Source organism: Coregonus clupeaformis, chromosome 38 (assembly GCF_020615455.1).
Source record: "Coregonus clupeaformis isolate EN_2021a chromosome 38, ASM2061545v1, whole genome shotgun sequence".
NCBI classification, from domain to species: Eukaryota; Metazoa; Chordata; class Actinopteri; order Salmoniformes; family Salmonidae; genus Coregonus; species Coregonus clupeaformis.
In genome coordinates, this window is record NC_059229.1 from 5,511,131 (window position 1) to 5,536,260 (window position 25,130).

Here is a 25,130-nt window from a genome sequence, read left to right on the forward strand (position 1 = left end):
CACTAAGCACATGATGGAGAAGAGGAAAGCAACAACAACACGCAGGTTGTCACTAGTTACCACAGCCAGAAAGTCAAAACAAGCTACATCATAAAAATTAATGAAAACAAAATTAGTTTTTTGGTATTAATTTAAGGTTAGAGTTAGGCATAAAGTTAGCAGTGTGGTTAAGGTTAGGGTTAGGTTTAACATTTAAGAAGAGACATTGTAGAAATGGGCGGGGTTTAGATAATTATGACAGATTGGTGGAGCTGTGGAGAGAATGCAGCTGCCTTTTCAATATTAAAAGTTTTCACCTTCAATTCCCTCTGTAGAATATAAATCCATATTGTCCTGCCCAACCATTTGCGTGTCCATATTCTGCCCCTCGTCTGTTTTTTTATGTTTCTGCACATAATAGTGCGCACAGTTATAAAGGCAGCAGCTTGCTGTTTGCTTGGCATTTTTTTCTTGCGACAACCGAGAAACGCCGGGCAGGATCAACTAGGAAATCATCGTATAATGTGAGCACCCACGTCCTGGGGTTGAGGATGCGAGGAATAAACATATTTGAGACAAGGAAATAGGGGAATGTGAGCACGTCTAAATTGTTAAAATGTTAGAAGTCGTGTAGTGTATGCCCAGCATAACAAACTAAGCTTTCATTGCCACCTTGTGTCTCGGTTCTGGAACATACAGTATTTGCTGGAATTACGTATTTTCTCTAGACAGATCACTGCCCATGTGAGATTTTTTTTATTGGTGTGTCAGCCCCGTCCGTACCTGGAACAAGCAGTTTATTAGGTGTCCAATTGTACAAGAATCATCTCTCGTGAACTTCAATGGAGAATTTACCCAAAGGGTCAAATCCATGGGAATATGAAGTGAGCTATTTCAGGTGAGGCATATAAGAATCGTTATTATGGGGTTGTTGAATGTAACTAAATGTATATTTTCAGATAGGCCTATTCAACTGAACAGCGGTCTATTTCAGAATGACGTCATTCATTCAAAGAAAAATCTACACTGTCAGTGTAAAAGCTAGCTTCATTCAATATACTGTAGTTTATTGTCATGATTCATTCAGTTTTCTCTGTGCTTTGTTTCTGTGTGAACTTGTAACTCAGCTTTATTGAAAATTGCACAGCCAGCACTTCATTCAATGCTTTGTTCCACTTCATTCAATGCTTTGTTCCTTATTTCCTTATATAGTGCACATACATTTATTTCACAGATTTTACATTAGTAAAAACTGACAATTTCTTCGAATACGGCTTTATAATATATATCTGGAGAAAATTGGGCTCATTTTGTCCAGATTTGATTGACAGAAGCGCATTTAGAACGTTGCAGAACTAGTCCCGCTTCCTTTATTCTCAGAACTCCTCTTCCGTAAAAGTCCCCTCCCTCCGCTTGCGGTTCACCGCTCATACTTGTCTATGGAGGCCACCAGACTCGTCTTGAGGCCCACTCTTATTTTGGCAGCGAGAATCAGTTTAGTACAATGCTTAGTCATGGTGAGTTACAGCTTTCCCCGGTTCCTATGTGGCGCACAGACAGCGATGGAACTATTCAGCTATGTGAGTCTATTTTACTGTTAAGAAAGCCGAAGCGATAGAATGTTCGGGAATTCGTCGTTTGCACGAGAATGTTTATGTTCATGAATAATGTTTACGATTCCAATTGGTAACATTTTTGTCTACGAATCGAGTCGACACCAATAATGCCAGGCAGTTGACAGCGAAGCAAATTTAGACAGACACCGTTTTTCACAACTTTTGCTTTTAATAGCCGTGGTGTTTTGTTTCTGTAGCCTAACAGTTCAGTTGACTGGTTTCCTAATGGTCATAGCTTGTTGTGAACGAGTAGTGAAGTAATAACGTAAGTACATGCCGCCACTTCAATGTGTAGCTATACATGTTTGACTCACCAAGGAAGCTAAATATATCACTGTAGCCTATTTGGTGGGAAATCGCCATCCCTTTGTCTGAAATCTGTAACAAAATCATATGATGCATTATAATTGCGTGGTAAGCACTTTCTTTATGTCCGTCTATATCGGTTTACATAAGGACTCTTGACTTCTGGGTCATGTTTTGGTACACGCAGTTCCATAATTTGCTCCCTCCAACTCCCTCATCACAGTCAGCGCTAGTTACTGTTACACAGTCCACGATGAGATGAGTCACTGGCAAGGCGCATTGCCAATCTATCAATCTTGTTTGACATAAGCCATTGTTTCTAATAGTTTAGGAAAGGTTAGGCTACCGGTAGTCGCTCAGTTTGTCGTTTGTCTAGTGTCAATATCTATCAAAATGTACAATGTCTGTGTCAATTAATGATTTAAGAAGCGCGAGAAAGTTATGGGCTCGGGTTACTAGTGCAACTCCGATTAAGCAACAATACAGATTCCCCCAGTCAATCCAGCAGTTTTGTAGTCTAAATTGTTGCAAGTGCGTATCTCATGTCGCACATCAAATTGAAACACATTGTCCTTCTACGCGGAGTAACGTTATCGTATTTGGCGCGGAGAAAGTGTCCACTTTAGGCCGGGGATTGTAGGCCTGTTGAGCTCTAGTTTAGATCCCTGTAATATGGATGTCTTCCATACAGGGTTCTAGCGCGATCCGCCCAGATGAGTGTAGGCTACCGACTACAGGGCCGTTTCTAATTAGCAAAGCTGGTCCCATTAATTGCAAAGAGTTATGGGATATTAGAACCCCGTTGTCTTAACCTTGTAATCTTTAACCTACACGTTAGCTAGCTGGCTAGATCGTTTTAGTCTTTTTCCTGGCATTAGCTTAAAAAGCTATTTTTCCCCCCACAAACCTTATGATCTGCTTCAGACCGCTTGCCTTCTGCCTAAGCAGTATAGCTACAATGCTTGAGTTGGTCCCATGGTTGATTCAGAGCGGTAGAACCTCCACATTGTTGTGAATCAGTTGTCTTAACCTTCCCATCTTAAACCTAGGCATGGGTACACTCAATGTCTGACAGTCAGTGGAGGCTCCTCAGAGGAGAGTGAATTTCATAAAAATAGTGAAACATTAAAATCTTATCCTTTTTAGATAAAACTATACAAAATATATTCATGTCACCAAATAATTGATTAAAACGCACTGTTTTGCAATGAATCCTCAACAGCACTCTGTAGAGTAGCGCCATGAGGATCTGGAGGACAGCTAGTTTTGTCCTCCTCTGGGTACATTGACTTCAATACAAAACCTAGGAGGCTCATGGTTCTCACCCCTTTCCATAGACTTACACAGTAATTATGACAACTTCCGGAGGACGTCCTCCAACCTATCAGAGCTCTTGAAGCATGAACTGACATGTTGTCCACCCAATCAAAGGATCAGAGAATGAATCTGGTACTGGAAGCATAAGCTACAGCTAGCTAGCACTGCAGGGCATAACATGTGGTGAGTAGTTGACTCAAAGAGAGAGAAAGACAATAGTTGAACAGTTTTGAACAAATAAATCGCTTAAAAAATGAAGAAGCGAGAGAGAGAGAACTAGCTATATGTCGTTGTGTAATTTGTTTTCACTTTCACTTACTTAGCTAGCGAATGTAGCTAGATAGTTTAGCCTACTCAAACACCTGGCTCAAACAGAGAGGGATGCCATGTTAGCTAGCAGGCTATGGCTATCCAACACTGAAACTTTTTTCCAAGTCAAGGTAAGCTTTTGGTTTGATTAATTTATTGCCACCGGGGCCTGCCGGTGTAACTGCTAAACTGCTGGCTGTACTCCATGATTGTAGCTGGTTTACTACGCGTTAGTTCTAGTAGCTATGTTGTTTATGAGTATGACGTTAGCTAAAATGGTGACAAAGATGTAGGCTGTGTGTAGCGGTTATGATATGAAGATTTGGTTTGGAAAGGTTTTTTCGTCCACAAGCAAAGGGAAAAGGTGAGAGGAGGAGAGAGCGAAGATGCGAGAAGAAATTAACAAGCAAAGTGATCATGCTGATTGTATGTTGCTGCTATGAAAGTGAACTGTGTTTGCGTATGATCAGGGGTGTATTAATTCCGCCGATTCTGTTGAAAAACGTTTCTTTAACGGAGGCCAACAAAATGGGGATGAACATACCTGAATTTGTCCAATAGAAACTCTAGTTTGCAACTTTTGGAGTAACGATTACACCCTAGATCAGCTAGATGCAGGCAAGAGTGTGCAAGGCGGTATTGAATGTGTCAATGTTTGTCACCTTGATTACTTCAATTTTTCTCTCGACTTGTGCACCTACGTTGTAAACTTTCATTCATAGGCTAGGTTGTAGCAACCTCATGATGAGTATAGGGAAAATCTGAGTATCGTGTAGTAATCTAAACCTATCGATGTTACATTGAGCTAGGTGAATGGAATATGAATGACAGTCCTCCAAAATGCTGTAATAGAAATAAGGCCCATAAAAAAATTAGCGTCCTCCCTCATCTTAAGTGGCACCGACCACCACTGCTGCCAGTCTACCCATTATGCCATCATTGAGTTGAATGGGGACGCCTGTTCTATTAATTATATTTCTATGGTACCGCCACAAGTCATGGCATTTTTCTTGCATCATGTTCAAATCATCTATAATTTACTTTGTTGAGCTTCACAATACATTTTTTTATATTTTGGGGCGATTTGGACATGATACGTGAAAAATGCTAATATCGGTCTCATGACGTGAATGGGATTTGTGCCACAAATGCTAAAACGTTAGCATGTGGAAACAGTGCCAGGGAAACTAAACCGAAGCATGAATTGCTGTCATACCTTGTCCATAGACTGCTTACAGGGTAAGGAAACCAATGTGTCATTTTATAATTTAGGTGAACTACCCCTTAATGCTTTCCCTTGTACAGTGCCTTGCAAAAGTATTCACCCCCCTTGGCGTTTTTCATATTTTGTTGCATTACAACCTGTAATTTTAATGGATTTTTATTTGGATTTCATGTAATGCACATACACAAAATAGTCAAAATTGGTGAAGTGAAATGAAAAAAATAACTTGTTTCAAAAAATTATAAAAAATAAGTAATGGAAAAGTGATGCGTGCATATGTATTTACCCCCTTTGCCATGAAGCCCCTAAATAAGATCTGGTGCAACCAATTACCTTCAGAAGTCACATAATTAGTTAAGTAAAGTCCACCTGTGTGCAATCTGTGTCACATGATCTGTCACATGATATCAGGTATATATACACTTGTTCTGAAAGGCCCCAGAGTCTGCAACACCACTAAGCAAGGGGCACCACCAAGCAAGCGGCACCATGAAGACCAAGGAGCTCTCCTAACAGGTCAGAGACAAAGTTGTGGAGAAGTACAGATCAGGGTTGGGTTATAATTTTTTAAATCCGAAACTTTGAACATCCCACGGAGCACCATTTCAATCCATTATTACAAAATTAAAAGAATATGGCACCACAACAAACCTGCCAAGAGAGGGCCGCTCACCAAAACTCACGGACCAGGCAAGGAGGGCATTAATCAGAGAGGCAACAAAGAGACCAAAGATAACCCTGAAGGAGCTGCAAAGCTCCACAGCGGAGATTGGAGTATCTGTTCATAGGACCACTTTAAGCCGTACACTCCACAGAGCTGGGCTTTATGGAAGAGTGGCCAGGAAAGAATCCATTGCTTAAAGAAAAAAAATAAGCAAACACATTTGGTGTTTGCCAAAAGCCATGTGGGAGACTCCCCAAACATATGGAAGAAGGTACTCTGGTCCGATGAGACTAAAATTGAGCTTTTTGGTCATCAAGGAAAACGTAATGTCTGGCGCAAACCCAACACCTCTCATCAACCATAGAACACCATCCCCACAGTGAAGCGTGGTGGCAGCATCATGCTGTGGGGATGTTTTTCATCGGCAGGGACTGGGAAACTAGTCAGAATTAAAGGAATGATGATGGCGCTAAATACAGGGAAATTCATGAGGGGAAACCGTTTCAGTCTTCCAGAGATTTGAGACTGGGACGGAGGTTCACCTTCTAGCAGGACAATGACCCTAAGCATACTGCTAAAGCAACACTCGAGTGGTTTAAGGGGAAACGTTTAAATGTCTTGGAATGGCCTAGTCAAAGCCCAGACCTCAAACCAATTGAGAATCTGTGGTATGACTTAAAGATTGCTGTACACCAGCGGAATCCATCCAACTTGAAGGAGCTGGAGCAGTTTTGCCTTGAAGAATGGGCAAAAATCCCAGTGGCTAGATGTGCCAAGCTTATAGAGACATACCCCAAGAGACTTGCAGCTGTAATTGCTGAAAAAGGTGGCTCTACAAAGTATTGACTTTGGGGGGGGTGAATAGTTATGTACGCTCAAGTTTTCAGTTTTTTTATCTTGTTTGTTTCACCCCAAAAATTATTTTGCATCTTCAAAGTGGTAGGCATGTTGTGTAAATCAAATGATATAAACCCCCCAAAAATCAATTTTAATTCCAGGTTGTAAGGCAACAAAATAGGAAAAATGCCAAGGGGGGTGAATACCTTCACAAGCCACTGTACCTATTGCTGCGTTCACGTGCTAGTCAGATCAAAGAAACTGACATTTCCGACTTGCTAACTGCTTGAACACGGCACGTGTATAACTACAACCAGTTAGCAAGTCGGAAATTTTGGAGTTCCGACTAGCACGTGAACGCGGCATATGTTTGTCCTTTGTAACTCAGGTTTTTCTTTGGGTGCTGAAATCTGTAGTTTTTGACGGCTGTCAAATTGCGCCCTGCAATCCACAGTTTTTCAATGGAGTAGGAAGTTACGACTTCAAGCGTGCACTACCACACAATACTTTTATAAATATCCATTCTTTAAAGCTTACTCTGTACCTGTGCTTGTCCTGATTGTTATAGAGTTGTTAGTTGGATTTTGAATGCATATTTTTTGTCCGCTTCCAAAACTAAAAAGTCTGTCCAGCAATGATGGGCTGCTCCTTCTCCGTTAACAAATAACATCACCCTTTGCAGGGTTCACGTAAAATGCTACTTTTATAAAAAAAACTACAGATTTTAGCACCCAAAGAAAAGCTGGCAGTTACACAGTTACAGTCCGCTCACACTCGTCGCAACTCAACTCCATCGAGATGTACACTGAGTGTACAAAATATTAAGAATACCTGCTCTTTCCCTGAGACGGACCAGGTGAAAGCTATGATCCCGTATTGATGTCACTTGTTAAATCCACTTCAGTCAGTGTAGATGAAGGGGAGGAGACAGGTTAAAGAAGGATTTTTAAGCCTTGAGACAATTGAGACATGGATTGTGTATGTGTGCCATTCAGAGGGTGAATGGGCAAGACTTAATTTAAGTGCCTTTGAACGGGGTATGGTAGTAGGTTTGTGTCAAGAACTGCAATGCTGCTGAGTTTTTCACTCAACAGTTTCCTGTGTGTATCAAGAATGGTCCACCACCAAAAGGACATCCAGCCAACTTGACAAAACTGTGGGAAGCATTGGAGTCAACATGGGCCAGCATCCTGTGGAATACTTTCAACACCTTGTAGAGTCCAAACAAATATTAGGAAGGTGTTCTTAATGTTTTGTCCACTTAGTGTATGTATCATGAAGTTGAGTAAACACAGCTAGTTGAAGGGGTGAGTTCTTCCATGATGAGCATACTATGTGAGTTGTCAGAGTGAGTGTTGAGCAACAAGCTACTACTAAACTGTGACTTTTTTTTCTCAAGAAACTGGGAGGGATAGGCCTTCCATGAGATTTCAAACTCCTGCTTTTCACACAACAAATACACAATATACAGTTGAAGTCGGAATTTTACATACACCTTAGCCAAATACATTTAAACTCAGTTTTTCACAATTCCTGACATTAAACCCTAGTAAAAATCCCCTGTTTTAGGTCAGTTAGGATCACCACTATATTTAAAAAATGTGAAATGTCAGAATAATAGTAGAGAGAATGATTTATTTCAGCTTTTATTTCTTTCTTCACATTCCCAGTGGGTCAGAAGTTAATTAATTAGAAGTCAATTAGTATTTGGTAGCATTGCCTTTAAATTGTTTAACTTGGGTCAAACGATTCTGTTAGCCTTCCACAAGCTTCCCACAATAAGTTGGGTGAATTTTGGCCCATTCCTCCTGACAGAGCTGGTGTAACTGAGTCAGGTTTGTAGGCCTCCTTGCTTGCACACTCTTTTTCAGTTCTGCCCACAAATGTTCTATAGGATTGAGGTCAGGGCTTTGTGATGGCCACTCCAATACCTTGACTTTGTTGTCCTTAAGCCATTTTGCCACAACTTTGAAGTATGCTTGGGGTCATTGTCCATTTGGAAGACCCATTTGCGACCAAGCATTCACTTCCTGACTGATGTCTTGAGATGTTGCTTCAATATATCCACATCATTTTCCTTCCTCATGATGCCATCTATTTTGTGAAGTGCACCAGTCCCTCCTGCAGCAAAGCACCCCCACAGCATGACGCTGCCACCCCCGTGCTTCACGGTTGGGATGGTGTTCTTCGGCTTGCAAGCAACCCCCTTTTTCCTCCAAACATAACGATGGTCAATATGGCCAAACAGTTCTATTTTTGTTTCATCAGACCAGAGGACATTTCTCCAAAAAGTACGATCTTTGTTCCCATGTGCAGTTGCAAACCGTAGTCTGGCTTTGTTACGGTAGTTTTGGCGCAGTGGCTTCTTTCTTGCTGAGCGGCCTTTCAGGTTATGTCGATATAGGACTTGTTTTACTGTGGATATAGATACTTTTGTACCTGTGTCCTCCAGCATCTTCACAAGGTCCTTTGCTGTTGTTCTGGGATTGATTTGCACTTTTCGCACCAAAGTACATTCATCTCTAGGAGACAGAACGCGTCTCCTTCCTGAGCGGTATGACGGCTGCGTGGTCCCATGGTGTTTATACTTGCGTACTATTGTTTGTACAGATGAACGTGGTACCTTCAGGCATTTGGAAATTGCTCCCAAGGATGAACCAGGTCTTGGCTGATTTCTTTGGATTTTCCCATGATGTCAAGCAAAGAGGCACTGGGTTTGAAGGTAGGCCTTGAAATATATCCACAGGTACACCTCCAATTGACTCAAATTATGTCAATTAGCCTATCAGAAACTTCTAAAGCCATGACATCATTTTCTGGAATTTTCCAAGCTGTTTAAAGGCACAGTCAACTTAGTGTATGTAAACTTATGACCCACTGAAATTGTGATACAGTGAATTATAAGTGAAATAATCTGTCTGTAAACAATTGTTGGAAAAATTACTTGTGTCATGCACAAAGTAGATGTCCTAACCGACTTGCCAAAACTATAGTTTGTTAACAAGAAATTTGTGGAGTGGTTGAAAAACAAGTTTTTAATGACTCCAACCTAAGTGTATGTAAACTTCCGACTTCAACTGTAGGTCTACTACTGCTGCTTTGTAGCCTACATCTAGTTAAGCTATAACTCCTTCATCTCCTAGCTAAGCTACATCTCCTACATCTCCTAGTTAGGCTATAATGGGTAACTATACTATAGTTACATAGTGTAACTGGGCCATTCCTACAATGCAGTGCCTTTTCTTACCCCAGGAAATATCACTTCTTCTTTAGTGTAAAATGTGGATTCCAAAAGGCTTTAAATATAAGGTCAGGTGTCCTTTACCCTAAAAACACAAAAATATGGATCTTGAAACTGAAATTTAATGCATTTTGGAACAGTTTTCTTTCAGTGGATGTAGGCGTTTTGCCATGTCCCTGGGTGTTATTCGTCTTCCACGAGAAATATAAGCCATTAAATATTTAGAATCTTTCTTCATTATTTTATAGTCCTAGTTAAATTATCTCTCAACAATAATTTTTTTTTCATGATTATTGTATTTTATTTAAGATTTTCTGTGTGACCCTGATATCACTTTCCACCCTGTTAGTTTGTTGTAATTCTCCACTTAAGAAAACAACCCTTAATTTCTTTGGTGAGAAAACAACGGTGCAAAGCTAAATAAATATAAACACTCAGTTGTATCTATTTGTCCATGTTTCATGTTGTTAGCCTATATGTCCAACTCATAAATGTCCACCCTGTTAGGCTAAATTATAGAGAGAATTCACCAAATTTCAAAAGCTTAAAATATGTTTGATAGAGAAGTAAAAATCATTTTCAAGTGTTCACCATTATGCTAGCTCAATCTTGCTCACTCACAGGGATATAACAGTTCCACCCTGTTAGGATTATGCACCTAACAGGTAAAACACATTTTTTTTAAATTAAGTACCTGAGCTTGACCAATATGTTTTTCTGAAAGTCAAACGTCCTTTTCTGAACTTTTTTTAAAAGTTACGAGGTCCAAAATGCACAGCATTGTAGGAATGACCCAACTATACTTTAGTTAGGCCTACACATTGTAATAATATGATATCAAACAGTGTCCAATGTAAGCATTGTCTTCATTACAGAGAATGGTCCAACCATATAATAATAGTCTAATCTTTGTTTCACTTCAGTGAGTTGTACAGGATTGCATGTAATATAGTGGGAGGGTAGTAGAATGACGTACATAGAACTGGAGGTAGGCAGACCATACAACTAAGGTTGCATCCCAAATGGCACCCTATTCCCTACACTCTCAAAAGGGTTATTTGGCTGTCCCCATAAGAGAACCCGTTTTGGTTCCAGGTATAACCATGTTGGCTTCCATGTAGAGCCCTCTGTGGAAAGGGTTCTACATGGATCCCAAAATGGTTATACTTGGAACCAAAAGGGTTCTACCTGGAACCAACAAGGGTTCTTCAAAGGGGTCTCTTATGGGGATAGTCGAAGAACCCTTTTAGGTTCTAGATGGCACCTTTTCTAAGAGTACACATAGTACTCTTAGAAAAGTAGAGCCCTATGGGCCCCGGTCAAAAGTAGTGCACTATATAGGGAATAGGGTGCCATTTGGGAGGCAGCCTAGAACAGGTAGGCCATATAACTTGTCCTCCCAGCCCTTCAGTCCAGCCAGTCAGTTTTCTTATCTACTTGTACAGGTAATCATTAAGTGCAAAACGTAACATTGCAGTGATGTTACCCACTCAGGCCAGAGCAGCTGCAATAACACGATAACAATTGATGCTGAGTAACTATTACCCTCTCTCTATAGTGACTTTTGTATTGGCCTAGTTGTGAATGAACAGGCTTAACACCTGTATAGCCTGTAGCTTACTTATCAACTTGTGTGTGTGTGTTTATTTTCCTACTCTCCACTGCTGTAGCCAGATTGGTCACAGGACAGTCCAGGGAAAAAAACACAGTCACGCTGACTACTTCAATTCTGTCCTAATATAAGTCACTCACTCTGTCTTCCTCAGAATGAAGTACGTCACTCAGCCCAACCACTAGCCGAGGCTCTGATCTATCTTACCCACTCCCCGCCAGACCTGGGTTCAGACAATACTTTGAGCGTTTGCTCGTCTGCCTGGAGAGCCAGGTGGGTGGGGTTTGCACTTTTGAGACTTCTCTATTGGTTCCATTGCAACAGGCACGCTCAATCAAGCACAGGTGCAGTATTTGAAATGATTTCTAATGGTATTTGAACCCATGTCTGGGGGGGACGGGACTCCGCATTCCCTTGTGTGGAATCTGTAGACACTCAAGCTCTCCAAGAGCTGTGATGTCGTCTAAAAGCACATTGACACTAGTCACAGTGACTAAGAGAAACTGTGACTCCTCCCAAGAGGATTCATGGGTGTGACTTTTGTTCTGACTGGAGTGATTGAGGTTAGATCGCTTCAGAATGTTCGTTAGCTGAGTCATTCGCTTGTCGTATAACACTAAATCACTCTCGCTCAAAAATGACAGCTCTAGATTGATACTCAAACTCAATCCGCTATCTGTTTCACTATTGTTGAAGTGAAAGAAACAACAGTGAAAACAAGCAAATCAATCAAATCAAAGAAGAGGGTCAGGGTGGGTTAAATTTGGATACCAGGCAAAAGGTTTGGCACCAAACATGTAAAAACAACATCTGAAGATGGTTGTCAATAAGGATGACCATTGACCAATAAAACAACTGTTAGATAACAGGGCTGGGAACTGCCAGAGGCCTCACGATAGGATATTATCACGATACTTTGGTGGCTGTACGATATGTGTTGCTATTCTCACGATTCTATATGTATTGCAATTCGATACTGTGATTTTATTCGATGTTCCCAACATATTGCTCACCGTATGTCTGCTGCAGAGGGACAAGAGAGAGCCATGAGAAACAAGTTTTGATCAGTCAAGGAAATAAAAGTGCTAAAAACAAATAGGATCTTTATTTAAAAGAAGATGGCGAACAAGCTATGAAGGGAAAATACTGATATTTTGGTGCAGATACAGCCAACTAGTGCAACATTTTTATTGTAATATCCCGATATGTAAATGTATTGATTCCCCCCATCACTATTAGATAAACACTATCCACCCTAACACCGAACTGTCCTGTCTTTCTCTCTTCTCTTCTAGTTGCCAACGGCGCCCAGACCTTCCCAGTAAACACAACAGTACAAATTGAGATTCCAGAGCGGGGCGACTTCTGGGAAAGCTTCTAGAGTGGAGCAACTGATCAACCAAACTAAACTGAGCTCTCCCTCTCATTCCTGAATCCTGAGGGCTGCTAGCTTACGCTGACGACATTTTTGGCACCTGCTCTTTTTTCTCTCTGTACAGAGTTTAGGAGTTTACACCCCTCTACCACCCTATCCTTATCCCTCTTCTTCCCAACTCCTGGCAGAAGTGTAGCTAGCTCCATGAGCTAAGTCCTGATTTTATAATTATGACCACCATTTTAAGATGCAGCAGTATATCAGTGTCTGTTTTTTGGGCCTCAGAGTGAAAAATCAATAAGCAAGTTTTGACCTGCGATCGCTTATCTTCACAGGCAAAACATTTTTCAGTTGGAAATTGATGTCTTTGGACTCTGTGGACGCTTGAAATAACTTAACTTTTAAAAAGACAACTTCTGAACTGAGTAGTTGGACTTGAGAGAAGATGTCAGAGTACTAGACGCATCTGTCTGTCTGTCTTTTTCTGACTGTTGATGACTCTCTCCTTTGTTCAGAAAGTTCCCCTTTAGGAGAAAATCACATCAACAAGCGAACGTTAAATAATTTCCCTACTGCGGCTTGTAAGACCTGCTGCATACTTCCTGCCATAAAGACCATACATCTTTCTGTCCCTTTAATTAAAAGACTAGAGAAGAAGAGAAGTTTACTCGAGGGCAGGTGGGAGAGAATCTAGAACACTGGTTTGAATGATGCGATAAATCGCAGTGGATTACGATTGGCCTGGTTATAGCATACATAACCATGACTGGCAGTATTTTTAGTTTTACACTAGCACCTGAATGTACACTATGGATGGGCTTGTGGAATAAGTAGGACTGTACAAAAAACTCTTATAGACACAATGGCTGGAATTGAGGAATAAGGAGTAAGGGCTAAGAAACTGTTTTACGGACCTTTCTAAGAGCGCCGATTTTGATACTCTCTGAACTCTAGTCACAGACATACATTCAACCAAAAACAACAAAGACCTTAGGAAAAGGGTCCTAGCCTTCTACAATCCCTCCCTAACTTCTCCAGTTTTCAACCTTTCCCTAGTGTCTCCTTGCCCCTCAGCGAGCAAGGATGTCCGGCAGTAGTCACCCCCAACACTGTTCTTAGTTGTTGTCGCAGCTTCAACAGAAGCACCAGGAAGGATCCTTCGTCAGTCAGGATGTCTAACGAGTGCCCGACGGAGTGCAAGGCGGTGGTGACGCCATCGACGCGCAACGGCCACCGCGTCTTCAGCTACACGCTGGAGAGCCACACAGCGGCCGCCTTCGCCATCATGAACGAGCTGCGGCTGGACGGCCAGCTGTGCGACGTGACGCTGCGTGTATGCTACAACGACCTGGAGGCCGTGGACTTCGTGGCACACAAGGTGTGTTGCATGGTGTCAATAATGGTTATGCTAGGGACGGAGTCTGGTGTAGTGGTAACGCTCCCGACTTCGGACCACTCATGCCCCCTTGGCGACGGGGGGTCTGTGCCCTTCCCTTCTGGTCCTCATCCTATGTCTTGTTTCTAACACTATTCTGTCTGTTTTGCACTCCGATCTCCTTTAAAGCTCTAATGCAGCCGTTTAAAAAAAAATACATATCAAATCATTTCTGGGTAACAATTAAGGACCTTACTGTGATTTTGTTTTTCAATTAAAATTGTCAAAAATAAACTAAAATAGCTTCCTAGCAAAGAGCAATTTGTGGTCTAAGTAGGGAGGGGAAAACTGAAAATTAGCTGTTATTTGGTTTGGAACTCTCCTTCTTATTGGTCTATTAACGAATTTACCCTCTGGTGATGTCACCAGGCAGGCCAAAACTCCATCGGACAGCTCTTATGCTAAAAGGGCATTATCATCATTTTCACAATTTCACAGTATTATTCCAACCTCAGTGTGAAAATGTATATAAAACACAGGAAAATCACGTTTTTGAAAGCACTTGGCCTTTAATTTTTTACAATAATAATAATGGTTATGCTAGTGAATGAGGGGGACCTTTTAAAACCATCTTGTGAAAGAGGAGTGCATGGCGATCTTGGGGAATCTCATAACGAATTGGAAAAAGTTGCATAACCGATTATATTGCTTCATTGAATTGTTCGTATACAGTAGGAACCCTACTTATATGTTTGAGATATCAACCTGACAGTTCACGTCTACAGGTGGTGCTGGCATCGTCCTCTCCGGTCTTCAGAGCCATGTTCACCAACGGCCTGAAGGAGTGTGGGATGGAGGTGGTGCCCATCGAGGGGATACACCCCCGGGTGAGTGTTATAACACATTTTATAAGACTTACCATAGGCATGTAATAAACCTTTATACCTGTTGGCCTAAAGTAAAGTGTTAACTAACTCTATTGAAACCAACTGTATCCAAATCATGTGAGAATCAGTGAGTAATAGTGGGGAACACTGGATAGAGGAGGGAGACTAGTGTCAGTAGGAGGAAGGGAAGGCCGCGTTTTATCCAGACGTAACAGTAGAGCTTGACTTTTAGAAATCACTGTTGTAATTATCCACGTTGCATTCAAGATAGGAATGGATTCACTCCACATTTTCCTACGAGTGACCAAAGATTGACTCTATAGGAAAGACAGTTGTATTTCAGTAGTAAGAATACGCACATACACACACACACACACACCTGCTTTTATCGCTGGCTTTCTTGTTCCAGCTGGTGCGTACAGCCCCACTGAGTTATCTCAGAGAGATCGTAATCATGCCCCTTCCTTTAGACACACGCACACAGGCAGACATGCCAAGCTCACAGAGCGTGCCGGATTAGCCATGTTGACTAATGAGGGAACTGATAAGCCAGCAGCTCTCTGACTGCTCTCTGTCAAAGGCTAACTCAGAACTGTGCCACACTGCCATGGCTTTAATAGTATTTATTGTGTTACTATTTTCAATTTTTATTTGCTAATTGTCTTACTTTTTAACTCTGCATTGTTGGGAAAGGACTCGTAACTAAGCATTTCACGTTAAAGTTTTATTCGGCGCATGTGACAAATACAATTTAGATGAGTTTTATTTGATTGTGTAGTTCCTCAATACTGAGGCAGTTTGTGTCAGTCTGGACCCTCATGCAACGATAATAATAAAAATGAATCAACCCCTTTCTGTCCTTGTTTTCTCCTTGATCTTGTCTAACTGTGGCTCTACTCTCGTCTCATTCAATATTTCTCCCACCTCTCTCTCTCTTCTTTCTCTCTCTCTCCTCTCTTCTCTCTCTCTCTCTCTCTCTCTCCTGCCCTCCCACACCCCTTTCCTTTACTCTTTCCTTTCCCCATCTCTTCTCTCCATCTCCAATCTTTTCTCTTCCTTTCTCTCAGGTAATGGGCAGGCTGATAGAGTTTGCCTACACGGCCAGCATCTCTGTGGGGGAGAAGTGTGTGATCCACGTCATGAACGGCGCCGTCATGTACCAGATCGACAGTGTGGTCAAGGCCTGCTGCGACTTCCTGGTTACACAGCTGGACCCTAGCAACGCCATCGGCATAGCCAGCTTCGCCGAGCAGATCAGCTGCACGGAGCTCCACCAGAAAGCCCGGGAATATATCTACATGAACTTCAGCCAGGTATGTGGCGTAGATAAAGTGCATTCGGAAAGTATTCAGACCTCTTGACTTTTTCCACATTTTGTTACGTTACAGCCTTAAAGGGATAGTTCGGGTTTTTAGCAAATATCTACCTCACCAGAGTCGGATGACCTCGTGGATACTATTTTTATGTCTCTGCATCTAATTTAGTATGAAGGAAGTTAGAGGTAGTTTCGCAAGCCAATGCTAACTAGCATGCTAGCTGTACCCGAAGACTTCCCGTCTTTTCACTAAGCTAGTTAGAATTGGCTCGCAAAACTACCTCTAATTTCCTTCATACTGGACACAGAGACATAACATGGTATCCACAAGTTCATCTGACTCTGGGGAAGTAGATAACAGGCTTCATTGCCAAAATCCCGAACAATCCCTTTAAAATACACACATCCCGTTAGCTTTCCCCCCTCATAATTGATTCAGGATCAGCTTTGCCTAAAAAAATAGTTATTTGGGTTTTGCGATTTCCCCAAACCATAGAGGTAGAATCCTTTTAAACTCATGAAGGGAGTGAACAAGTGCACACTTCGGAGAGAAGGATACTGAATTGGGCTGCAGCTGGAGTTCCAGTATCCAGAGCATGTTGATGATACCAAGTGTTTCACCATGACACTTTGCTCCTTAACCTTTCCATATGCCCTATGGGTTTTTCCAGGAAATAACCACGTTGCCTGTCTCTGATCAGTTGAATTGATTCAAGCCGATACTGTTCAGCTCTCCTAATCTCGATTTGATATGGATGAGTCATTCAGTCAACCTTATCATTAGTTTCATTGTGGTCCTCTGTAGCTCAATTGGTAGAGCATGGCGCTTGTAACGCCAGGGTAGTGGGTTCGATCCCCGGGACCACCCATATGTAAAAATGTATGCACACATGACTGTAAGTCGCTTTGGATAAAAGCGTCTGCTAAATGGCATTATATATTATTATTATTATATTATATTTCACTGTCACTGTGTCAGACCATTCAGCTGCTATAAAGATGATCTGTAGTTCCTTACTGTAACTGGTGTCTTTGAAAAGCCAGAGACTGTTTCCTCAACTGAATCACTGTGTTTAGTTAAGGGAAACATCAAGGCTTTGCTAGGGTGGTGCATCACCACCTGCACCACAGTGTGTTATTACTAAGCAAATAGTCTCAGCTGGTCTGTACACCATCTTTGTTTCTGTAGTCTGTCTTTTCTGCATTGGCCCTTGGTGAACACTCAACATGAATAATCGCCCTGTGCTATTGTGTGGTAGTGGGTTAGGTGAGTGTGTGTTGGGTTAGTTTTTGTGCGTGCCTTGGGTGAGCAATGTGTGGAATGGGTGAGTCGTGTGGGCGGGCTCATGGGGTTTACCTGTATGTTCAATGTACTAGCAGTCAGTCTGCATAACTTCACTGGGAGTCAGACTGAAACTTAACATGGTTGGCTGGTTGGCTGGCTGGTTACCAGGAAGAGAGGTATCTCATATGTTCTACAAAGATCACTGATTCACACATATATACACACACACACACACCCAAAATAATGATCATGAGTCATAATAAGATGAATACCAGAGGTGTACTGTGTGCTTCAGTGTACTCATTGAATATTGTTTTCTCCAAAATGCTTTGTTACTCCCCTTTTAATTCTAAAAGCCTAACAGTTGCCCATGCCCCATATCCAATAATTCCTTGTTATTCTCCATGACTTCATTTTAGACGGGCGACCAAGTGATGCCTGTCTAAAACAGTCTCCTTCTTTTCCTCCTTCTCCCCTTTAGGTGGCGACCCAGGAGGAGTTCTTCAACCTCTCCCAATGCCAGCTGGTCACCCTCATCAGCCGTGACGAACTCAACGTGCGCTGTGAGTCAGTGGTTTTTCAGGCTTGTGTGGCGTGGGTCCGGTACGACCGGGAGAACCGGCGGCCCTATGTCCAGGCCCTGCTCCAGGCAGTGCGGTGCCACTCCCTCACCCCACACTTCCTCCAAGCCCAGCTGCAGTCTCTGGAGTGGGACGACCAGTGTAAAGACTACCTGGCTCAGATCTTCCAGGATCTCACCCTCCACAAGCCCACCAAGGTGAGATGGATGGGTGGTTGATATAGTTTTTTATAACGTTTTTTTAATGGTACAGTTAAAAAGTACAAAACCCTCCTTTCCATTTGGACCCTTGTTGTTTCTGATTTACATCAATGACCTTGCTGCTGTATCTAGCACTTAACATCCAATACTGTTTCCTGATGATGCCAAGAACCTTGATTTTAAATTAAGTTTAAAAAGTACAAAACCCAGAAGATGATAACATTATACAACAGAACTTATTTCCAACACGTATTTTCCTCCAAGGTAATCTCCTGATTGATCGATTGATTGATTTTTGTGGTCCTCCTAGGTGATCTCGTGCCGCACGCCCAAGGTGCCCCAGCTCATCTACACGGCAGGGGGGTACTTCCGCCAGTCCCTGTCCTACCTGGAAGCCTACAACCCCTGTACCGGGTCCTGGCTGAGGCTAGCTGACCTTCAGGTCCCCCGGAGTGGCCTGGCCGCCGTGGTCATCTCTGGGCTGTTCTACGCTGTCGGAGGAAGGAACAACGCTCCTGACGGGAATATGGACTCCAACACGTTGGATTTGTATAATCCCATGAACAACTGCTGGTTGCCTTGTGCTCCCATGAGTGTACCAAGGAACAGGATAGGAGTGGGGGTGATTGACGGGATGATCTATGCTGTTGGAGGGTCGCATGGATGTATTCATCATAACAGCGTGGAGAGGTTCGTAGAACTGAGATCTGATTGGGAGGTTTGATGAAGGAAGCGGGAGTTGCGTTTTGTGTCCTTAGATTGGGGTTATGATTGGTTAGATATGTAGGATTGGAACAGTGCCCTTGGCGCCATAGGACTTGGTATTTTGTGCGGAACAAAGTGACGTATTGATATGGAACTTAACATATTTTATACAAGGAAGTATATACAGTATTATTATTTTTTATCTCAAGGAAAGTATTTGTTGATTGTGCCTGAAAATAGACCAGGAAGAAATTACTTTGATGTCACAATTTTCCAACCTAAATATAGTCCAGTTGGTTGATTCTGTCTCGATCCTGCTCTGCAAGTTTTGTCAGTGTGTCTGACTAACAGTGTCTGTCTCTCCACTCCTCCTCAGGTATGACCCGGACAGGGACCAGTGGCACCTGGTGGCCCCCATGTTGACTCGGCGTATCGGGGTGGGCGTGGCGGTGATCAACCGGCTGCTGTACGCGGTGGGGGGGTTCGACGGCACCCACCGCCTCTCCTCCTCAGAGTGTTACAACCCAGAGAGAGATGAGTGGAAGAGCATGTCTGCCATGAACACTGTGCGCTCTGGAGCAGGTGAGGAACAAAGGGGGCACACTGACTTTGGACAGAATTTATGGTCTGATTCTCTACCCTTCTCCCGAAGTGTGCACTTACACGCCCCTTCATTTATTTAAAAGGCGTGGACAGGTGTAAGGAATATGGTGGAAACTCTCCAGCCATGCTTACACAAATCCAATGTTTTCAAATGGATTTTAAATGCACTTTTTTGGGTGAAGGGTAGAGAATCAGAGTGAAACCTGTGTGTAGGCCTAAAGTCCCACCTGTGTCAAGAAGGGCCTTCTAATAATGAACTTTGACACATCAGGTGTGTGTGCGCTGGGGAACCGTATCTACGTGATGGGGGGCTACGACGGCACCAACCAGCTGAACACAGTGGAGCGCTACGACGTTGAGACTGACACCTGGAGCTTTGCAGCCTCCATGAGGCACCGGCGCTCTGCCCTGGGGGTCACCGCGCACCATGGGAAGATCTATGTACTGGGTGGGTATTGTAAAAACTGTTGCCAGTGCAACAATGCTCCAGTGTAATTATGAGTAATTTGCTTCGGTGCAAGAATTCTTTCTTTGAACGCCGTAAACAAAGCCCTAGAGGCCGCCCCAAATACCCATGTGTTTTAGCTGATACATTTCTAGTCTTGCCTACTATGACAGAATCAACCCCCATATGATGTGCAGTAGCAGTATTTAGTACTACAGATTTTAGGTCACTTTTAGTTTTACAGTCTCAAGTGGGGTGACATAGAGAGAGCATGTCTTATTTTTTTAAGTGTTTTTTGTGTGAATTTTTTTTTAATGAACTTTTTATTTATTTATTTTAATTTGAGACGTAATATATCTGGTGGTGACCCACAGAGTAGGACTGATTATGGCAAGTCAGTTTATATTTGACAGCTAGCTCGATTTGTATAATGCAGCAGCAACACCTGGTCAACAACATCAGCTTTTTGGCCTCCTGCTCCAGTTCCTAGAGGGAGGTGGTGCAGAGGCTCGCGTCATAGGGGGCTTTTCAGGACTACTGCTGAGGTGTGGTGGTCTTACTGGCACTTTTACAGTGGCCGAAGCATCACCCAGGCGCGTGCTACATTTCAGTAGTGGACGATCCAGCCTGATCTACAGAGGAGGGGCTGTGAACATCGAAGACGACGAGGTGCCCGATGAAGAGCTCCATGGCCGGTCTGTCAGATGTCTCTACCTCCCTGCCAGGCTGTACCATCAATGCTCCATCCGCTCATGATACTACCTTTCTGAACTGCCTATCATCTAAAGCTGTGGAAGACCATCGCCCAATAACTGCCAGATCCTCCATTTTGTTTTGTTAAATTCGTTTGTTTGGTTTGTTTTTAAAGCGGCTTTGAGATTCAACATGTAATGAAAAGCATAAAATGCATGTATTATTATTTACATTTGAGATACAATTATCTTATGTTATAAAAGTGTTATAAATCCCATCATATGTCCTAAAGAGTGATTCTCCTCTCCTCCCCCATTCTACAGGAGGTTATGACGGGAACACGTTCCTGGACAGCGTGGAGTGTTATGACCCGGAGACCGACACGTGGTCGGAGGTGACCCGCATGATGTCGGGCCGCAGTGGCGTGGGCGTGGCCGTTACCATGGAGCCCTGCCAAAAGGACCTGGCCCAGTGTCTGAAGCATGAGAGGACGGAGGTCACTGGCGGTTGTGAGGGTGGTAGTTTAGGGTGTTCAGGGACAGGAGGGTTCGTACCATAACTCCAGACACGGTGCCTTCGGCAAGGGGACTTGAGTCGTACGCTCGCCACCATCCCTGGCTGAGTCTTCTTCAGTCCTCAGTCTTCCATGGAAAAGTGCCCCCACCTTGAATAGAAAACAGAAACACAGGTCTTCTGAAAAACACAAGATCGCAGAGGCCCTCCGTAGCCCTGTTGGTTTCACACAACTTCAGTCATGTGACAAGTTGTTTAATGATAAATTGTTTGATTTGATATAGTTTATGATCCAGCACGTTGATTCACTCACTGTTCCTGTGAGAACAATGCAGATGGGCAAAGTCATAGAATGTTTCATCTGTTCTACTCTACTTCTATGTGATCCATCCCATACCACCACAGTAGCATTATAGCGCCCCCTTGGACCAATGACCAATGTTTCCCTGGTCTACACCAAGAGGAGAAAGGGCTGTACAATATATTTGAAAGGCTACTAACTAACCTCTGTCTACTGAATTAGTAGTCACTTTTTTCTATTTCAAGACCAGCCTGTGCAGGTAAACCAAATATTTTGGGGAGGGGAAGAAATATACAAAATTGCATACTTTCAACAACAAAAAGACAACGTACTTGTAAGACAAAGTACCTGTTGCTGAGAATTTTCCTGCACAGCAGTAAATGCAAACGTGTAGTGTATTCAAGGTTTAAAAAGGCTTCTAAAGTTTGTAATTTCCACTTTAAATGTCAGATTTGATTTGTCCTAACGAAAAATGTATCAACCCCTACACAAAAATGTCCATTAATTATAATCCACATAATTCACATTTCCTGTTGCTGCAGGACTATTTTCCTGCTGTAGCAAACTCTCAAATTAAAGATCCTACATCTGTAGTACTTTTGGCAACGTCTGTGGACATATGGGGAATTTTAGGGTTTTCCTAATGCAAAGTGCCATTAATTACTATGCCTGCTGGCATGATTACCATCATCAGTATACAGACCACTCTCTGGTGCCTGAGGTGGCAAGAAAGCGCGTTGGTGCTTGGGCCAAGGGTTGGAGACTTAGCCTACAGTGGTCGAAGTACGCCTAGAGAGCCCCAAGACTGAGTCTAGATACTATCGGCTCAATACCGTCGCAAACCAATCATAAAGAGAATGAGAATACTGTAGCACTGAATCGTTTTTAGAGTAGGAAACTCACAAGGTCTGCCCATGAGGACAAAAGTGTCAATGAATGTTTAAACATTACACACAAATATATCTCCAAACTCCCCTTGCGATTGCTATTGGGTTTTAACACTTGTACACACATCTGGCCAAACCACAAGTCAAGTGACCATTGTTGTGGATTAAGTCACATTGATAATGTCACTAAATGAGAAGGAAAGGAAAGGGTAAGTCCCAAATGGCACCCTATTCCCTATGTCGTGCACTACGTTTGACCAGAGCCCTATGGGCCCTTATCAAGAGTTGTGCACTAAAAATTGCCTGATGACTCACGCTGAATTGAATTCCGCTGCTCTATGGATGGAGAAGAAAATGTCAGTGGGCCGGAGCCAGCCAAAACTAAATGGAGAAAAGGGTGCCATTTAGGAAGGGCTACTTAAAGAAATGTATTTGTAACAGCGGTTTAAACTAAGTTTTTAGTGATGTTTTGTACATTGATATTCTATTCCAATAGAGTCTTGTACAGAAGAATTTAAGAGGTGACGTTTTTTATTTATTCATTTTCTGGCCTTGTTTGCTTTGACTGACAACAACGACTTTGTATTAAAATTGGACTCTGATATTGTTGTTTTCCTGATAATGAGCAGCATGCATTGTATTTAGGCATGCCTGTTGAATGCCTAAATTTGAACATTTGTAAAGATATGTTGCCTCTTTTGAAAGGGACTTTTTTTCCTCTTCTCAGAAGTTAAAACAAATGTAATAGAATAAAGAAATGCTTTGTACATTTTTCAGCAAACACACACTGTACAAAACACATTGTATATTAAAATAATGTTTATTTTAACCGTGGCATATGTTTCTTTGTCGAAATCCCAGTTCTGGGCTCGTATTCACACAGCATCTGATTTTAGGAGTGCTGATATAGGATACGTTTTTGCCTTTTTGATCATAATGAATAAGATTAACAGGGTGATCTGATCCTAGTTTAGCAATACTCCAATTAGCTTTGAGAGAAAGGCACCTGGATCCGGATTCCCAAAAGCATCTTAAAGCTAAATTCATCGTTAGAACCATTGATGAATTTAGCCTTAATGCTTTTTGGGATACCGGGCCCTGATCAGGGAGTGTCTGCACAAAGACAGTACGAAGATGGGCAGAAACTGCTAATCCAATAGAAATCCCCGATCACGCTTGTAGGCGACGTCATGGCGACTTTGGCTGGCTAAACTCATGCGCAGAACACGTCTTCGGGTCTAACGGTCGTCTCACGCAGAACTGCGCATGTGCAGGCCTTCAAGTTAAAGGCACGGCCTTCGCTATAAAGTTTTGACGAAAATGAAAACTTGTCAGTTTGTCAATTTCACGAGGTTAGAGTAATAACATGCTCAACTACTTAAGACATTGGCTCGAATCTAGGTTGTGCCTTTTACATTTCGAAAAAATGTACAACTAAGGAAGAATGTTTCACTTCTCTCATTGACTTCTCTAAGGCCAAACCCCGGCCTGGTCTGATTCGCAAGCGTTCCCAGAAGTCTCGCGATGTTGCTCCTCTGGGTTTAGAAACTCTGTGGTCTGCATCATGTTGCCACAAGATGGCGCCTAAACACAGATTTTCGTCATACCAGTTATTGATGATAACGTTGATGTGGATTTTGGATTAAATTAGCAAAATAACATTCATAGTTTACATATTTTATTATTAATGGTTTAATGTTTCATATTTGTTCAATATTATTTCTTATTTTATTATGTAACTACAAGCTGTAGGCTATAACCCCAGTAATTAATAGTAAGTACAGGCCATTCATGATGACTTGACATTTTGCATTCCCTTGGTGAATCTGGCAGCGGAATGCCAAATAGGCACTGGGCTACAGTAGATTTAGAACAGTAGCCTAAACTCAACTCCATATACACTACATGACCAAAAGTATGTGGACACATGCTCGTCGAACATCTCATTCCAAAATCGTGGGCATTAATATGGATTTGGTCTGCCCTTTGCTGCTATAACAGCCTCCACTCTTCTGGGAAGGCTTTCCACTAGATGTTGGAACATTGTTGCGGGGACTTGCTTCCATTCAGTCACAAGAGCATTAGTGAGGTTGGGCACAGATGTTGGGCGATTAGGCCTGGCTTGCAGTGCTAGCTGTGCCACTAGAGATCCTGGTTCGAATCCAGGCTCTGTCGTAGCCGGCCGCGACCGGGAGACCCATGGGGCGGCGCACAATTGGCCCAGCGTCATCCAGGGTAGGGGAGGGAATGGCCGGCAGGGATGTAGCTCAGCTGGTAGAGCATGGTGTTTGCAACGCCAGGGTTGTGGGTTCGATTCCCAAGGGGGGTATAAAAAATAAAATAAAATATTTAAAAAAATAATCAAAACAAAATAATGTATGCACTCACTAACTGTAAGTCGCTCTGGATAAGAGCGTCTGCTAAATGACAAAAATGTAAAATGTAAAATGCTTGCAGTCGGCGTTCCAATTCATCCCAAATGTGTTCGATGGGGTTGAGGTCAGGGCTCTGTGCAGGCCAGTCAAGTTCTTCCACACCGATCTCGACAAACCATTTTTGTATGGACCTCGCTTTGTCCATGGGGGCATTGTTATGCTGAAACAGGAAAGGGCCTTCCCCAAACGGTTGCCACAAAGTTGGAAGCACAGAATCGTCTAGAATGTCATTGTATGCTGTAGCGTTAAGATTTCCCTTCACTGGAACTAAGGGGCCTAACCCGAACCATGAAAAACAGCCCCAGACCATTATTCCTCCTCCACCAAACTTTACAGTTAGTACAATGCATTGGGGCAGGTAGCCTTCTCCTGGCATCCGCCAAACCCATATTTGTCTGTCGGGACTTCCAGATGGTGAAGTGTG

At 42.6% G+C, this 25,130-nt stretch overlaps 1 protein-coding gene across 5 annotated transcripts; it reads left to right on the forward strand.

The window, feature by feature from the left end:
• The first annotated feature begins 475 nt into the window (after positions 1 to 475).
• On the forward strand, positions 476 to 21,809 carry keap1b (kelch-like ECH-associated protein 1b). Of its 5 annotated transcripts, XM_041867441.2 has the most exons (10): positions 1,456 to 1,559; positions 11,261 to 11,379; positions 12,402 to 13,859; positions 14,642 to 14,743; positions 15,811 to 16,056; positions 17,825 to 18,121; positions 18,435 to 18,814; positions 19,206 to 19,411; positions 19,704 to 19,880; positions 20,894 to 21,809. In XM_041867441.2, exons 3-10 carry the CDS (start codon positions 13,653 to 13,655, stop codon positions 21,127 to 21,129), a joined length of 1,851 nt encoding a protein of 616 aa, XP_041723375.2. In that variant the 5' UTR covers positions 1,456 to 1,559; positions 11,261 to 11,379; positions 12,402 to 13,652; the 3' UTR covers positions 21,130 to 21,809. The 5 variants fall into 5 exon arrangements, with proteins under 5 accessions (XP_041723376.2, XP_041723378.2, XP_041723373.2 ...); XM_041867442.2 differs by lacking the exons at positions 1,456 to 1,559; positions 11,261 to 11,379 and adding an exon at positions 476 to 877; XM_041867444.2 differs by lacking the exon at positions 11,261 to 11,379 and having other exon boundaries at positions 1,404 to 1,496.
• Positions 21,810 to 25,130: the final 3,321 nt, after the last annotated feature.

What these genes read in the sequence shown, in the direction of transcription:
- keap1b (XM_041867442.2), top strand. Translation starts at nt 13,653, where the DNA reads ATGTCTAACGAGTGCCCGACGGAGTGCAAGGCGGTGGTGACGCCATCG. An exon ending in TCGAGGGGATACACCCCCGG is followed by an intron (nt 14,744 to 15,810) that starts GTGAGTGTTATA and finishes CCTTTCTCTCAG; the next exon opens with GTAATGGGCAGGCTGATAGA. An exon ending in CACTGTGCGCTCTGGAGCAG is followed by an intron (nt 19,412 to 19,703) that starts GTGAGGAACAAA and finishes TTGACACATCAG; the next exon opens with GTGTGTGTGCGCTGGGGAAC.